General features: G+C 35.7%; 2 protein-coding genes across 4 annotated transcripts; one reads left to right on the top strand and one right to left on the bottom strand.

The window, feature by feature from the left end:
- Positions 1 to 5,436: 5,436 nt before the first annotated feature.
- LOC125817207 (uncharacterized) lies at positions 5,437 to 6,189 on the bottom strand. The gene has a single exon (XM_049496754.1). It carries the CDS (start codon positions 6,187 to 6,189, stop codon positions 5,437 to 5,439), a length of 753 nt encoding a protein of 250 aa, XP_049352711.1.
- Positions 6,190 to 9,276: 3,087 nt separating this feature from the next.
- LOC125817196 (protein FAR-RED IMPAIRED RESPONSE 1) lies at positions 9,277 to 17,889 on the top strand. 3 transcript variants are annotated; one of them, XM_049496743.1, is made up of 12 exons: positions 9,277 to 9,310; positions 10,228 to 10,352; positions 10,468 to 12,685; positions 12,775 to 12,831; positions 13,050 to 13,118; positions 13,248 to 13,310; positions 13,399 to 13,467; positions 13,553 to 13,597; positions 13,676 to 13,781; positions 14,831 to 14,954; positions 17,071 to 17,145; positions 17,296 to 17,889. In XM_049496743.1, exons 3-9 carry the CDS (start codon positions 10,565 to 10,567, stop codon positions 13,724 to 13,726), a joined length of 2,475 nt encoding a protein of 824 aa, XP_049352700.1. In that variant the 5' UTR covers positions 9,277 to 9,310; positions 10,228 to 10,352; positions 10,468 to 10,564; the 3' UTR covers positions 13,727 to 13,781; positions 14,831 to 14,954; positions 17,071 to 17,145; positions 17,296 to 17,889. The 3 variants fall into 3 exon arrangements, with proteins under 3 accessions (XP_049352700.1, XP_049352698.1, XP_049352699.1); XM_049496741.1 differs by having other exon boundaries at positions 13,242 to 13,310; XM_049496742.1 differs by lacking the exons at positions 17,071 to 17,145; positions 17,296 to 17,889 and adding an exon at positions 15,364 to 15,592 and having other exon boundaries at positions 13,242 to 13,310.
- Positions 17,890 to 18,644: the final 755 nt, after the last annotated feature.

Here is an 18,644-nt window from a genome sequence, read left to right as displayed (position 1 = left end):
AAATTTCATATTCTCCAAAAATCATGATATGAGAATTCCATATCATTCTCATATCATGATTTGGAATTTTTAAGGGCCCGTTTGGCCATGCGATATGGTATCATGATATGGAATCATGATATGGTATTATGATATGGAATCATGAGATGAAATTGAAGGTTTGTTTGGACATGCGATATGGAATTTTGTGTTGTATATTTTCTCATAAACATAAAAATCTCATAAGTTGTAAAACTATTAAAATAGCCTCAATTGTTTATTCAATCTTATCAAATACACAAAAAATTATAAAATCGCATAATAAATTATTACAAAGTTATTTGTTCTCCATTTAAGTAATTGTTTCATCTAATTTTAATTTAATAAAAAAAATTGAACATAAATTGTAGTGTTGCACCGCTTTAGGAACCTCCTTTGCGATTACGATATGCTTGTTGCACCGCTTTAGGAACCTCCCCTTCTATATATGTTCCATCAATCCCACCAACACAGTCCTACCAAATAAAAAAATACATCAATATTAGTTTAGTGAACATAAAATAAATTGGAAGCATTATAGAATGCACTTCATAAAAATAATGTTTGTAAGAGTAATAAAAATAGTGCTTCCAAGACAATGCAAAGTCATAAAATAAATATTATCTCTTTAAACAAAGTTGATAGGAAATATGTAACTAAATACTAATAACTTACACATAAAATATAAATGTGCACTTATTAAGGCCATAAAATAAATTTATTAATGTGATTGAAATTTTACCTTAAACCAAGGCCAAAATCGAGTATTATGTCGAATTTTGGAATGTACACCAGTCATATTTTTTTGTTGTATAAATGTTGGTGCCATCTTTCTAATTGCCTCGGCAACTATTTTAACATGCCGGTTAATTGTTTCAAGTGAATGTTGAAAAGTTTCACAATCATGAAGTGTGAGTTAAAGTGACTATATGTTGGTGAGAATAATAAATTTTATGTCGGTGAGAATAATAAATTTTAAAAAGTAATGATGTGATTATAAATTTTATTTACATATGAAACAAATAGTTAGTAGATATAAATGTCGGGTTGTTTTAACAAAATATAAACTCATGGATCAATTATTGTATTAAAAGATCCCAAATCATGATATGGAATCACCATATAATTCCATATCATGGTTTTTGGAGAATATGGTATCAACTCTCATGATATGGAATCATGAGATGGAATCAGCGTAAAATCACATGTCCAAACGCTGATTCCATCTCACGATACCATATCGTGATATGGTATCGCATGGCCAAACGCCTACTAAATATAAAAATTGACCCACAAATTTATATTTTGTTAAAACAACATCACATTTATATCTACTAGCCATTTATTTCATATGTAAATAAAATTTATAATCACATCATTATTTTTAAAAATTTATTATTCTCACCAACATAAAATTTATTATTACTTTAAATTTGGTGAATATAAATGATAAAGTAGAAATTGATTTGGTGAATATAAATAAGAACGGAGGGAGTAATACTTTTTCGATTTTTCATAATTAAAAAAACGTCTCTTTCGGTTACATATGAAAATGTTTGAAGCAATTTAATATGAAAAAAAAAGACAAAATTGGTGATATATGTTTGAATTACACTACTTCCAATATGTTTGATTTTTAACACGAAATTAATGCACTGAAAATATATAATTGCACACAAATGAAACAAAGCATGAATCATTATGATAGTGACACAAGTGAAATTGTCATAGTTTGTGCAGTGTTACATAATTATTTTTTTATTTTTATTTTTATTTTTTTTTATTTTTTCAATGATAATCTGCATTTTATTCATCTTAACTCAAAAGTACAATGATCTGAGGGAGATACAAAAAGTAGCTTACTTCTCCCTAATTTGAAAGGATTTAAACTCCTATTTGAGATGAAGAAAATGCAAAAGATGATTGAAACCTTGGTCATAACCAAATGACACCAAGTTTTCAAATCTAACAATCTGTCAAAAGGCAGATTCTCGAAACTCCACTTCAAGGTGGGTCCCAGATGATCTCTATCTTCTTTTTTCGGATAGTTCTGAAGTTAGCCATATTCCATCTATCCATGGTCATAATGCCCTTAATTCTTCTAGGAAGCTCAGCAAAAGTTGTAAATATAGTGCTCTGTTGATTAGTATGGCATAGCGATGTCAGTTTGTCAACAACCTTGTTGGCCTCTCTGTAATAGTGTCGCAAAATATAACTTATATTCTCCATGTGGGCTTTTAGTTCCTCCACTTCTTTCTGCATCTTCCATGGGGTAGAGTTCTGATCGTTGACACAATTTACTAGTAATTTTGAGTCACTTTCTGCCAAGATAAACTCATATTCATTGTTGATACACCACCTTATGCCATATAACAACGCCATAGCTTCGGCCCAATTACTAGTGCCTTCTCCAAGATTTAGTGAGTAAGCAAAAATAAGATACCCCTCGCAATCCCTAATCACCCTTCCACCTCCACAAAGATCATTTTTGCAGCTACCAGCTGAGTTTAGTTTCACAAAACTAGTCAATGGTTTACTTTATTTAACCATAACTCTTCTCCTACTGTTAATATTACTCATCTTCAGATGGACAATAGACTCCCAATTAGGCATCAGTTTCACATTCACAAATTGGCTGGCCACCAGCTGAGTTATAGTAACAGCAATCTGACTTATACACTTCCTGACACTATAATGTTATTTTCCATACTTCGCCCCACATCTTGTTTTCCATAATTCTCATGTAGCCACAATAGGGAGATATTTCACAATTAAGGCTAGGATCGAATTTCTGGTTTTCCAGGTCCACCAGTTACTAAGCAGAAGTCTCAAGGGAATGTTTAAAAACGAGATACCAAATGGACCACACAGGATTGACCATATCTCTTTCGCAAACTCTCCAGAGCACAGTAGATGATCAATAACTTCTTCTTGGGGATTCTTGCAACAATAGCACCTTGAGGGGGCATGGATACCCATCCTCATCAGGTTTGAATCAGTAGGTATTTTATCCCTCAAGGCTCTCCAAAGGATGAAGTTCATTTTAAAAGGGACTTTGTTGTTCCAATTCATGGCATTGATCCAACTTTTATCCCTTTTTGGTCTCATGATGTTCCATGTTGAGGAGATAGTGAAGTTGCCTTTTTCATCAGGAGTCCAAATAGCTTTGTCTTTCACATTCGGATTGATATTGATCTGCATAGAGTTTATGTGGTTCATTACATGGTCCGGCAAATAAAGATCCCAACTACCCCATTGTCAATGGCCATTCAATAATATTTCAGAAAGATTATCATTTCTGGGGATTCTGCCTTCAGCAAGGAAAGTCCAAAGAGCTCCAATACCTGACCAGTTATCATACCACATGGATACCTCTCCTCTTCCTATCTTCCATATGATGTGTTTGTCCATAGTCACTTTTACTTTGCACATTGCATTCCAAGATTGAGAGTTCCCTGAGTACCATTTTTTTTTTAACAGGATGAATTCTTTGACAATATTTAGCTAGGATGAAATCACCCCACAGAGATTCCCTAGCCCTCAAGTTCCACCATTGTTTCACAGTAAATGCAGCACAAATATCATGAATTCTCCTAAACGCTACTCCTCCTTCTTCATATGGGTAGCACATTTTCTCCCAAGAAGCCCAGTGGTGTTTCTTAACTTCATATGTACCTCCCCAGAAGAATTTGTTAAGCATTCTTTCAATCTGGTTCATAACTCCTATTGGGGGTTGCATAACAGCAAGAAAATAGATTGGCATAGATAGTAGGACATGTTTAATAAGTACTGCCCTCCCTCCTACTGATAGAATTTTAGTATGCCAACCCCCAATTTTGTTCAAAATTTTGCCCATCATATCTGAAAAGAGATTTGTAGTTTTCCTTCCAACATAAAGAGGGCACCCTAGGTACTTGATTGGAAAGCTCTTGTGAACAATTCCTGTAATCTCTTTTATCTTTGTTATTGCTTGATAATGTTCTTTGGGAGAGATGGACACACTTGATTTCTGTTTGTTCACCATCTGTCCTGATACTTTTTCATATGTACTCAGAGCCCCATCATCAGTTCTAAGGATTTCCTGCAACCGCTGGAAAACAAAATAATGTCATCAACAAAGGCTAGGTGATTAATAAAGGGGCATCTTCTATTCATGCTAAATCCAAGGAATTCAACATTGTTGTTCAAGGCATTGAGTTTTTGAGACAGAAATTCAGCACTTATTACAAAAAGGGAAGGAGAAATAGGGTCTCCTTGTTTAAGGCCTCTTTCTAATTTAAAAAAGTCATGTCTATTTCCATTAACTAGCAAGGAGTACCAGTTACTAGAAATATGTCTGTATATCATATCAATCCAGGTTTCACAAAATCCCATCCTTCTCATGAGAATGCATAAATAAGGCCAAGATACCCTATCATATGCCTTAGCCATATCAAGCTTAAGAACAACATTACCATTAAAATTCAGCTTATCAATATCTTGGATAATTTCTTGAGCTAAAAGAACATTCTCAATAATGGATCTACCTTTTATGAAACCACTTTGATTGTTACTGATTAGAGAAGGAAGGATCTTGCTCAACCTAGAGTTTAGAACTTTTGAAGATTTTTTGCTAATTACATTACATAAGCTTATAGGTCTCATATCAGAGAAACTTTGAGGAGAATTGACTTTAGGGATCATAGCTATACAAGTATGATTTAACCATTTTGGCAAGTTAGCCCCACAGAAGAAGGCATAAAAAGCATTAGTAATATCGTAAGCAACCAAATCCCAACAAGATTGAAAGAACATAGCTGTGAATCCATCAGGCCCAGGGACACTATTAGGATCCATTGACATTAGATTACTCTTAATCTCTTCTTCACTCGGGATTTCAATCAGGGAAACATTGTTTTCCTCAGTGATCATGATGTTGATTGCTTCTAGGTTTGAGTAATCATTAAACTCGGGAGTTTGACTGAAAATTCCTTTGAAGTATCTCACTCCTGCCTCAGCCACCTTATCATTTCCTTCTACCCATTGTTGATTTTCATCCATGATTTTGTTGATGCTGAGCCTTCTTCTTCTATTCTTAATGACCCTGTGGAAGTAAGCAGAGTTAGCATCTCCATCTTTTAGCCATCTCACTCTAGCCTTCTGTCTTAGAATAGCTTCTTGAATTTTTAAGTGATGGACATATTCAGCCTTCGCCTTGTTAAGGTTGGTTCTGTTAGCAGGAGTGTTATCTTCTTGGAGGGATTGTTCCAGCATGGCGATGTTTGTTTCCATTGTCTTTGTCACACTATGGATGTCGCCATAGGTATTTTTAAACCAATTGCTCAGGTGAGAAGCCGTTCTTTTCAGTTTTTGGTGTAGTACCCATAATGGATTTCCTTGATGATTTTCATCCCAAACATTCTTAACAGCCTCCCGAAATTAAGGATGCTCTGTCCAAATATTTAGAAACTTAAAGTATTTGATGAATTCCTCTTCTCTATTACTGAACTGCACAATTAAAGGAGAGTGATCAGAGCAGGTAATAGGTAAATGAGTAACATAAGTAGTGTTAAAACTATCAAACCACTCAGAATTGTACAAGACTCTATCCAGTCTTTTCCAGATGGTGTTTGGCGCATCCCTGTTATTACACCATGTGTTAATATTCCCTGCAAAACCTGCATCTTGCATCCCACATTCCTCAATAAAATTAATGAAATCAAAACTTTTGTCCAATCTATATGGAGTGCCTCCGGTCTTTTCTTCCACCTCAGCTATGACATTAAAATCTCCCAGAATGCTCCATGATCCTTGAATTGTGTTAGACAAAGAGCTTAGATCTTCCCAAAGGAGCTTCCTCAAAGTTGTCCTGCACTTAGCATAAACAAAGGATGCATGGTAAGCAATTCCTGAAGCTACATGATTAATGTGGCAAGTAATATGTTGTTTAGAATCTTTGATGATGTTGACATTGAAATCATTGGTCCAAAAGAGCCAAATTTTATTGTTAATATTCACATAAGAACCTTGCATATCCAAGTGTCTCATATAGAAACCGACTTGTTCTGCTCGGATAAAAGGTTCTTGCAAGCTGATAAAAGAGATTTTGTATTGGTTCTTTAAAGTTTTGAGTCTTTCAAAAGCACTTACAGTTCTAACACTCCTAATATTCCATGAGATTGTACTAATCATTTGGAATTAGTGAGATTAGAACTTTGCATATCCATGCGATCTTCCTTATGATTGACCATCTTAGACTTGTCCTCATTGACTGAAGGTAGTCCGCTATTGGTTATCATCTTAGATAAGGAAGAAGAATTTTGATCTTGTACAGTTACAAAATAAGGATTGTTTTCTTCCCTGGTTTGTTTTTCCATAACCTTGTTGGTATCTTTGTCTAGGTGAGGCTCCACAACATCATGAAATTGATCTTCATCCATCTCTTCCTCTGAAGCTGATTCATAATGTTTGTATTCATCATCCTCAACTTTATTAGTTAAGATGTCCGTGTTATCAGCTTGCTGCATTTGATTTTTACTTTCTCCAGGATCATCGAGTGGTTGGTTAATCCCTTCGTTCATTTGTCTCTGATTACCATCTTTTCCTCTGTCGACTAGATTTAAATCTTTTCCCATATCCATGTTGTCATGGGATTCAAAGTTTTGGGATATCTCTATTGTTCCCTCCAGTTCTTTCGCAGAGTTTGGATGGATATTCTTGGTCATAGTGTTATCTCCCTTGTTGGTATCATTGTTGATGGATTCTCCACTAATTCCTCTTCTGCTTCTTGTTCTCCTTTCGTAAGGAGGGTTCATGTTTTCCATATTCTTCTTCTGGACTCTTTTACCTTTACTAGAGGTTTGAGTATACGTTTCTTGGGCAGTCCTCTGATTAGTTGTTACCTTTCGTTTACCTTTTTTGTTACTTGGTGTTTCTTGTTTGTCTTTATTTTGAGCAGTGAAGGTCATTCCAAACACTCCCGTTTTTCCAATCTCGCTCTGACCACTGATCTCCTTGACATTTTTTATGATTTGAACCTTCTCGGAAATTGGTTCTCCTTCAGTACTCTTTTTGAATGGATTTGTGTCCTCTTTGTATTTATTCTTTCCTTTTCCTTTTCCTTTTCCTTTTGTGACTGTTTCCATCCTTCTTCATCTTTGTTCGCTTCGTTGACCTCTTGTTGGCATGTTTGAGGGGTTCCTTCACTTAGGTTGCTTTTAGTGGCTTCCACTTCCATATTCATTTGAGAACAAGTTGAATCTTTCGGTGGCTCCATTCTTTCTCTCTGAGTCTTCTCGTTATTTTTGTTGTCATTTTGATCAACCATCTTTCGTAGTTCGGGATGTAGCATTCTACAACTGTCATCTTTATGTCCCTGCACTTTACAGTGAAAACAATAATCGGGTACACTTTCATACTCTACCCTTTGAGTGATAGACTCAGATTTCCCATCTTCACCTTTTACCTTTATTTGGATTTCTGTCACCATGGTTTTTGTTAAATCCACTTCCACTTTGATTTTTGTTGTGGTCGGCCTTGTTTTGGAAATAGTGGCTTTATCAGTGATAATGGGTAGACCAATTGGGGCCACTATTCTACACAGAGCTTCCCACTCGAAAAAATGCCATCTAAGATCTGGAAGATTAACCCAAACAGGGGCCAAGGTTGTTTTTGCTTCAGGTTTGAAATTCGGCATCCATTTCAACAACTTCATTTGGGTATTACAAATATTCAGATAGTTTCGACCATAAACATTTCTGTGATCTTCTTCTAGGTCGAAATCTATGAATACATGATACATATTGTAGGCTCCTATCTTAACTGATCCTTTTATAGGAATATTTTTCGAGAAATCCTCTCTGATTTTTTCAATTGAAGGTCTAATCCTTATAAACTTACCTACGATGGTAAGTTTGCGAATTTCAGCCAATCGGTCATTTTCCTCTTTAGAAAAGGATACTACAGGCTTACCTTCTAAGAATTCGTAAGGACGATGTTGAAGCTTCACCGTCTTCTTTGAGTTTCTGCCATTTGATACCCTAAGAGCTGCCACATAGTTAATTTAAGGATCTTTAGGATAGATTTGTTCATTTGGGTTGGTGGAAATAGTCAGACCATTTAACGGAGGAAAGTCCGATGTGGATGGATTTGGTGGTTTTGGGGGGGCACGCGGAAGATCTAGCTTCTGTGCGCCGGAAGCCATGGCGAGCAGCTGCTCGTGGAGTTAGCAAAGTTGACCATTAGCGGTCTTTTGTTACTGTTAGGAGCACAAACGTGTAAGGTTGTTATAAGAAGGTTAGAGAGAAGGAGGAGAGTTTTAGAGAGAGGAAAAAATCAGTACATAGTATGCGAGAATACCAAATGAGTGATGAAATATTTATGGTCTATGAGCATGAAAATATAGTTGTGGATGATATTGACCAACAAATGGCTCAAAGTAACAATGTTGCTTCGTCTTCTCGGTCATATGATCGAGAAATGCAAATTCAACGTGAGGAGATTGTTCGTACTATGTGGGAAAATTATATTAAAGACTAGTACACTATAATTTATGTTCAATTTTTTTTTACTAAATTAAAGTTTGATCAATTAAAATTAGATGAAATAGTTACTTAAGTGGAGAAAAAATAGTTTTGTAATAATTTATTATGCGATTTTATAATTTTTTATTTATTTGATAAGATTGAATAAATAATTATGGTTATTTTAATAGTTTTACAACTTATGATATTCTTATGTTTATGAGAAAATATACGACACAAAAATTTCATATGACATGTCCAAGCAAAACTTCAATTTCATTTCATGATTTCATATTGCATGAACAAACAGACCGTAATAATAAAATAATACTTACCACCCTTTTCTTACTAACCCAAATCTGCTTTAACCCAACCCAACCCAATTTCCCACTCTTTCAGCAAAAATACATACTCATATATATACGTACCACCCGACCCCACACCCTGTCTCTTCTTCTTTCCCACGCTTGACCAGAAATCCTAACCCTAATCGACTCTCATCCAAGCCAGTACAATCCCACACGGAGAACACGGAATTCGTACCAAGAACCTTCTCGAACCGAGCCAGGTTTTACCACTTCGTTCTTCATCTCGTCATTTCCCCCAAATCAGAATTTCATTCCAAATCCGAGTTCAATTCGTACATTACTCAAATTTTCATCAGGAATCCCCCCTCGATTTCCCCCCAAATTCCTCAAAAATCCTAAAATCTCTCTCGAAATATTGGAATTCAAAAGCTTCATTTGCGGCGAAGCTCATCGTTTCGAGGTCGTTGTTCCGGTGTCGCTGAGGTATACTTGTTTATTAGTTCTACTTTTGTTTTAGCTTTAGTCTACTATTTAGCAGTTGATTTGGCTCAATGTTTATGTGCTTATTCAAAGGTTAGCTTTCCATTCTTACTTCTGTTTGTTTTTATTTGAATTTGATCTGGATATGTGTATGTGAAGTGGTGATATGCTACTCTGAATCAGTTTCATGATTTTGATGTAGCCTAATCTTGTTCAGAAAAGCATAGTTTAATTTCTGCTTATAAATCATGCTTTTATTGTAGTTACTTTGGCTCAAATGCTGTCGTTTGCCTATTTAGAATTTAACATCTCATCCTTTCAGTTTGATGTCCTGTTCATTTTAGATTCATAGTCACATCGGTTGAAATCCTATCAGTTCACTATGTTTTTGATATAGTTGTGATTTTTTATTTTTTTGGCATGTTCATTCAAATCTCAGTTGGATTGGAATAATTTTGTTAGCTATTTGTATTTAAGTATCTATACTGAGCCTAATTTATCATTCTTGATCTGAGTGTTTCCTCCTTTGTTGCTCTAAAATTCCTAAATTTACAAGTCCATTTTAATACCTTTAAGAAATGATAGCCTTCTTTTAGGCATCATCATCACTTGATAAGTTTTCTGAGTTGGCTTGAATTCTTTCAGTTACTATCCCATTTGGATTAATTGTTATTTTTAAGAATGAAATCATGGTTTTTTTCTAGCTGGGCTGCTTGAAAGCTGCTTTTTTGAGAGAAATGAATCCACTAAAGAAAACTATTCAACACATTGCAGTTTATTATTATTATTTTACTCCACTTCATGTGATATCCATTTGGAATTCAAAATGTACTGGCTTAAGCATAGTTAAAAGGGATCTCTTATTTTGTACGATATTGCAGACAACTTTTTGTATATCATAACTCATTTGCTTATTGTAGGAATAAAGTAGAAACATTTCTCTTCGTGGGTGCTAAACTTGGGTTTCAACTTGCTGCTGAACTGTGGATTGTAAACAAGGTTCAGGTCAACTTTAGTCTGTTGATTTTTAAGTTTCTTCACGAAGGTGAGTTAGATTACTTGAAACTTTTGCATACTTTAAATTGTTTAATGTTTAGTGCAGATCTATCAACAAGAAAAAGTAATTTTTTAGTACTGACTTGGCATTTTCTTCTCTCCAGCTATTGCTGGAGAAGATTGATTTCTCATGGAAATAACTCTTGAAGAACTTTTCACACAACATGATTAAGCAAAAAGAACTGAAATGTTGTCCAAAAAATGGTTGATCATGGCGATGTTGTGCAAAGTAGTGTTCAATTGATTGGTGATATGGTTGATGCTGTAGATAAGTCATGTCACAGTAGGGATGGCGGAGTTTCTCGTTCTCCAAAGAGAAGTATTACTGGAGTTGAAGAACATGCAGATTTTGAGCCACATGATGGGATAGAATTTGAGTCCCATGAGGCTGCGTATGCATTTTACCAAGAGTATGCCAAGTCCATGGGATTCACAACCTCAATTAAGAACAGCCGTCGCTCCAAGAAATCAAAAGAATTTATCGATGCTAAATTTGCATGTTCTAGATATGGCACGACTCCAGAATCAGATACTGGCAGTAGTAGGCGTCCTAGTGTCAAAAAGACTGATTGCAAAGCAAGCATGCATGTTAAGAGAAAGCGTGATGGAAAATGGTATATCCATGAGTTTATAAAAGATCATAATCATGAGCTTTTACCAGCCTTGGCTTATCATTTCCGAATCCACAGGAATGTTAAACTTGCAGAGAAAAATAACATTGATATTCTTAATGCTGTTAGTGAACGAACAAGAAAGATGTATGTTGAGATGTCTAGACAATGTGGTGGAAGTCAAGAAGTTGGCTTGCTGACTAATGATTTAAATTACCAGTTTGACAAAGGTCTGTGCTTGTCATTAGAAGAGGGAGATGCTCAAGTTATGCTCGAGTATTTCATGCATATCCAGAAAGAAAATCCATATTTCTTTTATGCAATTGATCTCAATGAAGATCAACGCTTAAGGAACTTATTCTGGATTGATGCCAAAAGTAGGAAAGACTATGTCAGCTTTAGTGATGTGGTTTTCTTTGATACCAGCTATATGAAAAGCAATGAGAAGATGCCGTTTGCTCTTTTAATTGGGGTAAACCATCATTGTCAACCTATGTTGCTTGGATGTGCACTTATAGCAGATGAGACCAAACCAACATTTGTGTGGTTAATGAAGACGTGGCTTAGAGCAGTGGGTGGGCAGGCTCCAAAAGTGATAATCACTGATCAAGATAAGTCACTCAAATCCGCTCTTGAAGAAGTTTTCCCATGTTCAAGTCACTGCTTTGCGCTTTGGCATGTGCTTGAAAGAATCCCGGAAATACTTGCTCATGTAGTAAAGCAGCATGAGAATTTCATGCAAAAATTCAGCAAGTGTATATTTAAGTCGGTAACTGATGAACAATTTGATTTAAGATGGTGGAAGATGGTTAGCAGATTTGAACTGCAAGAGAATGAATGGATTCATACACTGTATGAGGACCGCAAAAAGTGGATTCCAGCTTACATGAGAGGCAGTTTTATGGCTGGAATGTCAACAGCTCAACGGTCGGAGAGTATAAGCTCCTTCTTTGACAAGTACATTCATAAGAAAATCAGTCTCAAAGAGTTTATGAGACAATATGGAATGATTCTGCAAAATCGATATGAAGAGGAAGCAATATCAGACTTTGATACATTGCACAAACAACCAGCTTTGAAATCACCTTCACCGTGGGAAAAGCAGATGTCAACAATTTATACACATACAATCTTTAAGAAATTTCAAGTTGAAGTATTGGGTGTAGTTGGGTGTCATCCAAAGAAGGAAGCTGAAAATGGGGAAAATGTAACTTTTAGAGTTGATGACTGCGAGAAAGATGAAAATTTTATGGTCACATGGAATGAGGCAAGATCAGATGTTTCTTGTTCGTGCCTTCTATTTGAATACAATGGTTTCCTCTGTAGGCATGCAATGATTGTTCTTCAGATGTGTGGTCTTTCAATCATCCCATCCCAATATATTTTGAAGAGGTGGACCAAAGATGCAAAGAATATACAGTTAATGTTTGAGGGGACTGAAAGAATTCAAACCAGAGTACAAAGATACAATGATCTATGTAGAAGGGCAATTGAACTGGGTGAGGAGGGTTCTTTATCTGAGGAGAGTTACGGCATTGCCTTCCGTGCCCTAGATGAAGCTCTAAAGAACTGTGTGAATGTTAACAATAGAAGTTCTGCATTAACAGAATGTAGCAGCAGTGCTGTTGGACTTCGTGATCTTGAAGAAGATACTCAAGGGATTCATGCTACCAAAACAAGTAGGAAGAAAAATACAAACAAGAAACGGAAGGTTAGTTTTAGGATCATTGATGTTTTTAGCATAACTTTTTATAATAATTTGGCTCCTTTGACGTGACCATTAACATAATGGTATCTCAGGTGCACTCTGAACCAGAAGCTGCAATCGTTGAAGCTCAAGACAGCTTACAACAAATGGTTTGTTTCTTAGCACTGTATTTATTATTTTGTTGCCTATAGCCAAGTCCATAAGAAATGCTTTCAGTATATGATAAATCCTTTCTACAAGCAGTGGTAGTTTTAAACCTTTCAGAAATGTTGGGACTTGCTACATGTCCTTTTTGTCCCTAGTGACTATATATTTGCTCGTGTGAGACTTTGGTGATACATTAATTTTATTACTTTGCTGGTTATAGGATAATCTTACTGTGGGTGGAATGACGTTGAATGGCTATTATGGTACACATCAGAATGTGCAGGGACTGGTAGGTTACAATCTCTAAATCACATTTCTGATTATTGCTTGATCTCACAAAAAGAGAATTAGTCTGTACAAAGAATTTTGTGATTTTCTATTGTTATGATCTCTAATTAGTGTTCACTGGTAGATACAGTTGAATTTGATGGAACCTCCCCATGATGGCTATTATGTTAACCAACAGAATATGCAAGGACTGGTATGTGATATGGGTCTATTAAGTTAGATTTTCTTAACAAATTAGATTAAGATCCATGTAAACGAAATTTCTTCTAATCATGCTGCAGGGACAACTCAATATAATTGCACCTGGCCATGATGGTTTTTTTGGGTCTCAACAAAGCATTCCAGGACTAGTATGTATGCCGCTACTTAACATTATTGGCTAGAAATTATGATTCAGAGCATGAATTTTTTTAAATGATTCTTTCATTTATATAGGGGCATTTGGATTTTAGGCAGCCGAGCTTCACATATGGTTTGCAGGTTTGTCCGTTGTCTTCCAGTTTTGCACTTTGTAATTTACAGGATACGAATAACATCCAGCATCTTATGTCACTTCAGGATGAGCCTAGTCTAAGAGCTGCTCAGCTGCATGGAAACAATGCTAGATGATTGCTCATCAATTTTTTGTTTATGGATATCCAAGTGTTTCCTGCTTCTAGATTAGGTAATACTACACTGTTTTCCTTTCACTACAGCTTTTAAATTGCAGAACTGCGTAAGCTGCTTGGTCTCATGTTCTTTTTTTGTTTTGGTATTGTGCTTTCCAGTTTGATGTTTACGACAGTGTAATACTGTTATTAGTGTACGGACAATCAAGTTGCTGCTTTGCTGGGTAGTTTAATTGAGTGATCAATATATTTTTTTTGTTTACTCTTTTACTTTTATTATGATGGTATTCAAGTCAACCTGTGCGCACCTCAATCAATCTACAAAGTGCCTGCTCTAGCATAGGTACTAGGTAACTCTATCCGCCAAGGCTTCAACAAAAGAGGAGAAATCACTTGGCGGTTTTTTGCTTCCCTAATCATTATCTTTTGAAATTCTTTATTCAAGAAGAATACTGTCAAACAACCCATTGCCCCGTTGGAAGAAGCTAAGTGTGCCATGAGGAGCTTAGCCTAAGAATTAGCTGGTGGGTGTAGTTGCTTCTGCACGTATAAAAACCTTCTATATGTCAAAATCGCAGTTTGAAATTCGAGTATAGTTGCCTATATTGAAAAAGGTAAGAACAAAATAAAAGAGAGAAAGGGTCACTACACTTGCTTAGTAAATCTGATAATCTTGCCGATTGCCTGGATCTCAAAATTTGCGGACAATTACAAGAGATGGTGGATGACTTGTTGTACTCTTAAATAATCGAGTAATGAAGAACTAGGAGATTGGATTTTCCAACTTTAAAATTGTAGCAATCTAAATACGTTGTAGATGTTTTTGACAACTCCTTGTTTCTTTGTTAATAATGCGCTCTCAAAAAATAAAAGGAAGAGAAAACCATTGAAATATAAATAAGAGACTGATTCTTTCAGATTCACAGATCACACGATTGTATTTGTCAAGGTTGCCTCTAATGCAATACACCGATTAAGGCATGCCAAACAGATTTTTCCCAAGTTTATAATGGATTCTAGTCCACTTTTACTCTATTCTTTCGTTGCGTTGCAATCTCTTTAGTATATATCCTGAAGTGGTGTCTTTGTATTTTGTTGGTTTCAGGGTTTTGTTACTGCAGTAATTCATGCACTCATTTGTTCCAGCTATTTATGATGCAACAATATGCATCTCCAAAAGTTCACCTGCACCTACAATGCTGAAACTCTTCAAGGGGCAGCCTTCTGTGGTAAATAAAACTATCCATTAAGTTGGAACTCTGTTTCTCTTTTTCCTTCTCTGCCAATGGATAATTACAGAAAAAAAACTCATGTTCCAATTTGCTTGGTACATTTGACTTGGCAGAAAGGTTAAATATGCCACAACGGTGTGGCTATAAGACTTTTGAAACTTGTGGTTTTAAACATGCCATAACATTTGTGTGGTTGTAAAAGCTTCTAGTTCTGGGTAAAATGGGAGTTTAAAGTTAATTGTTTCTGGACATAGAAATTTGCGTTTCTTTTTGGATTGGGACTACTAAGGAAGTAGTAGTGCCAAACAAGTTGGGAAGGAGGGAGTAGATTTGATTATTATTTTTAGTGATGACTCTAATTTGATTCTTAATGACATAATTGCATCCTGTCAATGTGACTCAACAGCTGTTTTTGTAAGATCGTCCAGAGCCGAACCTAATAGGATTCTTAAGCTTGTTTCAGACTTTAAGATGGGCTTCAGTAAATGTACTTGAAGTGGAAGTCCTAGAGGAATCTTAATAGGGACAGTGAAGTGGATCTCTTGTGGATGAGAGTGGAAGTTCAGGTTAACGGCCAGTGCATTTTGAAAGAACTTCTTGCTTATGCTTGCCACAACTGATGTGTGATGTGGGAGTTCCAATGCATGCCAATGGAAAAAGAGGAGTTCGGCATATCCTATTGGTGAAATGGTCTGGTGGATCCTTGTACTTGTATGTGTTTTGTATTTCAAACCCTTTTACTTAATCATTTGTCAATTGATCCCTTAAACTCAATTAAAATAAGACTTTTAAGCCCCTCCAACTATGTGTGTAGCTCACTCTCCCTTACATAAATGACATGTCATAACCACATCAGATATATTAATGTCATGTCATAATTATTTCATAGCTATTTTTAAATTATTAACCAAAAATGTTACTCCATATTAGAGATAAAAATAAGAAGTTTCCGATTTAAAAAATAAAATAAAATAGTTTTATCTTTCACCAATCATCCGCCTCCCTCAACTCACAACCACCATTAACGCCATCTCCATTCCCCTAATTCCTTTCTTCTTCGAAAAATGATAATGAATATCTCAAAAACCACAAGTTGGGGGTTTGATGATAGGTAGCATTTGACTAACTGACATGAACCGACAACGTTTTCTTAATGTTGGATTGTGGCAGATTTTTGAGTCTGAAAGAATAAGACCACACAGTCAAAACTCAAACCCGAACTCTGAAAAAAAAATCTATTTACTCTCTTCTCAATTTCTCGTCATCATCTGTCAGTTAAAGCAATAAATAACCACCATGGAAGATTCATAGCTATCAGAGTGAAATCGCTCAATTAATGTTCATCGTCATCACTCAAATCACCAAATAACCACCATGTAAGATCCATAGCTACTGGAGCGAAATCGCCATTGAATGCTTTCTTGTTCAACATCCGAAACTTTCGGCACCACTAAAACTTGCCAAAACACTCAATTGAGATTTAAACCTTGAGGTTCTACCTTCTTTGCCTAATTACTAGTTATGACTTATGTGTGTAGGAGTAGGGTTTCTGATATTGTTGATGTCTTTGATGAAATGTCCAAAGCAGGTGTAGAACCAAATGAGGTTGTTTATGATACTTTAATTGATGGGTTTGCTGAAGCTAGTAAATTTGATAGTGGCTACGGTTTTGGGGACGACAATGGAAGGAGGGGTTGGGAACTTTTTTTTATTTTTTATTTTTAATTTTATTTAATATTTTCTAAAGCGAATTCAGTTCTCTCACTCGCCTTTTAAAATGTGATAGCACGCGCTGTAATGAGTTAGCAAAATAAATGCCACATAAGCTCGGTCAATGGTCAGAAGGGTTTAAAAGTCTCATTTTAATTAAGTTTAAGGGTTCAGTTGACAAAAGATCAAGTAGAAGAGTCTAGAATACAAACTCATACAAGTATAAGGGTCCATCAGACCATTTCGCCTATCCTATTCATAGATGTTAATGAAGCCACAACATTAAGCCTTGTATCTTTGTGGTGCCTTGTAGCACTTAAAAATGTGTTGAGATAGTGGTTTATTTTCTTCTAGTGTTTAGTTGATTTTTTTTGCTTTTGCGTAGGTGCATGTGTATCTCAAGCAGCATGAGATGAAGGATCTGCCTGAAAATGATGATGCCATAGCCCAATGGTGTAGAGATATCTATGTGGCTAAGGTTTGTCCTTGTTACGTATCCTTGCCAAAATTCCTTCAATAAGAAAATTATCCTTGCCAAAATATTTTTTGTGGAATGACCCTTTCTTGTGCTTATTTGTGATGTCTAAAAAGCACTTTTGGTGTTGTCTTGTGACCTGCTTTCCACCAGTAAGTTATTGGACAAACATATTGCCGAAGACACTTTTGGAGAAGAAAAGTTGCAAGACAATGCCACCCAATCAAATCCCTTGTGGTAAGATACTTTCTGATTATGTTGGGGATATTTCAATTCCTTTCTTATATCAAACTATCTGTTGTCTCTCCTAAATAACATATAGTTGCATCTTGGGCATGCATTCTTATCTTAGAACCATAAAAATCTTACAAGCAACTGCCTTGTTGTCGTCATGGAAGGGTGTTGCAATATCAGCTGCTCTCATGACTGTTACAGTTCTCATGCAAATTTTGATTAATTTCTCGAAGTCAGAACGCTCTACAGCTGCCCAAGGTTGCATCTGGAAAGATAAAGAATATGAATCAGGCTTTTAGAGGAAATGGGCAGGAGGACAAAACACACTAATAGTGATTTTCATCGGAAATGGTAAATGAACCCTAAGGTTATAGCCTTGATCATGAGAATTGCAAAGATGTTTGTAATATGTAGTAAGCTGCGTGTCTATTTTAGACCCGTAATTATTTGGCCAAAGTGAACTAACTTGTGTTCATTTTGTTTCTAAAGATGCAGATTCCATGTTTGGTCTAATTCATTAATTGTTACAGTTGTGTCTATGATGTTGGTAAACTGCATCTGTGTTGATGTCCTGGGGAAACTGAAATGACTTTTAGAGTAAGAGCAGTAAACAAATCATAAGTAGATGTTTGAAAGATTGACATGAGTCAACATTTGATTCCTTGAGCTGCGAATGGGCTAAGAAGGAGACAATTGAGTCTTGAATGAGAGTCGGTTTATGTGTTAAAATTGTCCACACATCGTGTCGTTACACCAGATAATATCAACTTCCCAAGGATAATTGCCATTGTTAGCTTAATAATTTAGGTTCTTCTTTGCAAGGTTTTGTTGTTTAATCTGTTCTAGAGATCTAGATCCCTTTCTAATCTAGCTTAGCTTTCAATTGCTACCTTTATCTTTCTTCAATCTATTACACTGTTACCTTCTATCACTGAGAGAGTTGCAAGCAAACAGCGTATCAAAATTTATTAAGTTAATTACATTGAACACCACTATAATGTTTTTTTGTTACTGGATGCACCCCATACATTTCATAATCAAATATGCCTCTTATCAAGGTGAGGATTCATGGTGTATATTATTTGTGGATGATATAGTTTTGGTTGATGAAACTTGGCGGTTGGAGGTCGGAAAAGCATACGCTCGACTCTAAAGGGTTTAGATTGAGCAAGTCCAAGATTAAATACATGAAGTGTGAGTTCAACATCGTAACACATGTGACTAGTGTAGAAGTGAGGGTTGATACACATATTGCGTAAAAGAGAGTA

The sequence above is a fragment of the Solanum verrucosum genome, unplaced genomic scaffold (genome assembly GCF_900185275.1).
Source record: "Solanum verrucosum unplaced genomic scaffold, falcon-dt-bn FXZP01000260.1, whole genome shotgun sequence".
Taxonomy (NCBI): Eukaryota; Viridiplantae; Streptophyta; class Magnoliopsida; order Solanales; family Solanaceae; genus Solanum; species Solanum verrucosum.
The sequence above is the reverse complement of the archived record's forward strand: the minus strand, read 5'-3'. Positions and strand labels throughout refer to the sequence as shown.

Bases quoted from the DNA above. Each gene is read 5' to 3' on its own strand.
- LOC125817207 (XM_049496754.1), bottom strand. From the start codon at position 6,189: ATGATTAGTACAATCTCATGGAATATTAGGAGTGTTAGAACTGTAAGT.
- LOC125817196 (XM_049496741.1), top strand. From the start codon at position 10,565: ATGGTTGATCATGGCGATGTTGTGCAAAGTAGTGTTCAATTGATTGGT. The intron at 13,311-13,398 runs GTATGTGATATG...ATCATGCTGCAG, and splicing joins AACAGAATATGCAAGGACTG to GGACAACTCAATATAATTGC. The intron at 13,468-13,552 runs GTATGTATGCCG...TCATTTATATAG, and splicing joins AACAAAGCATTCCAGGACTA to GGGCATTTGGATTTTAGGCA.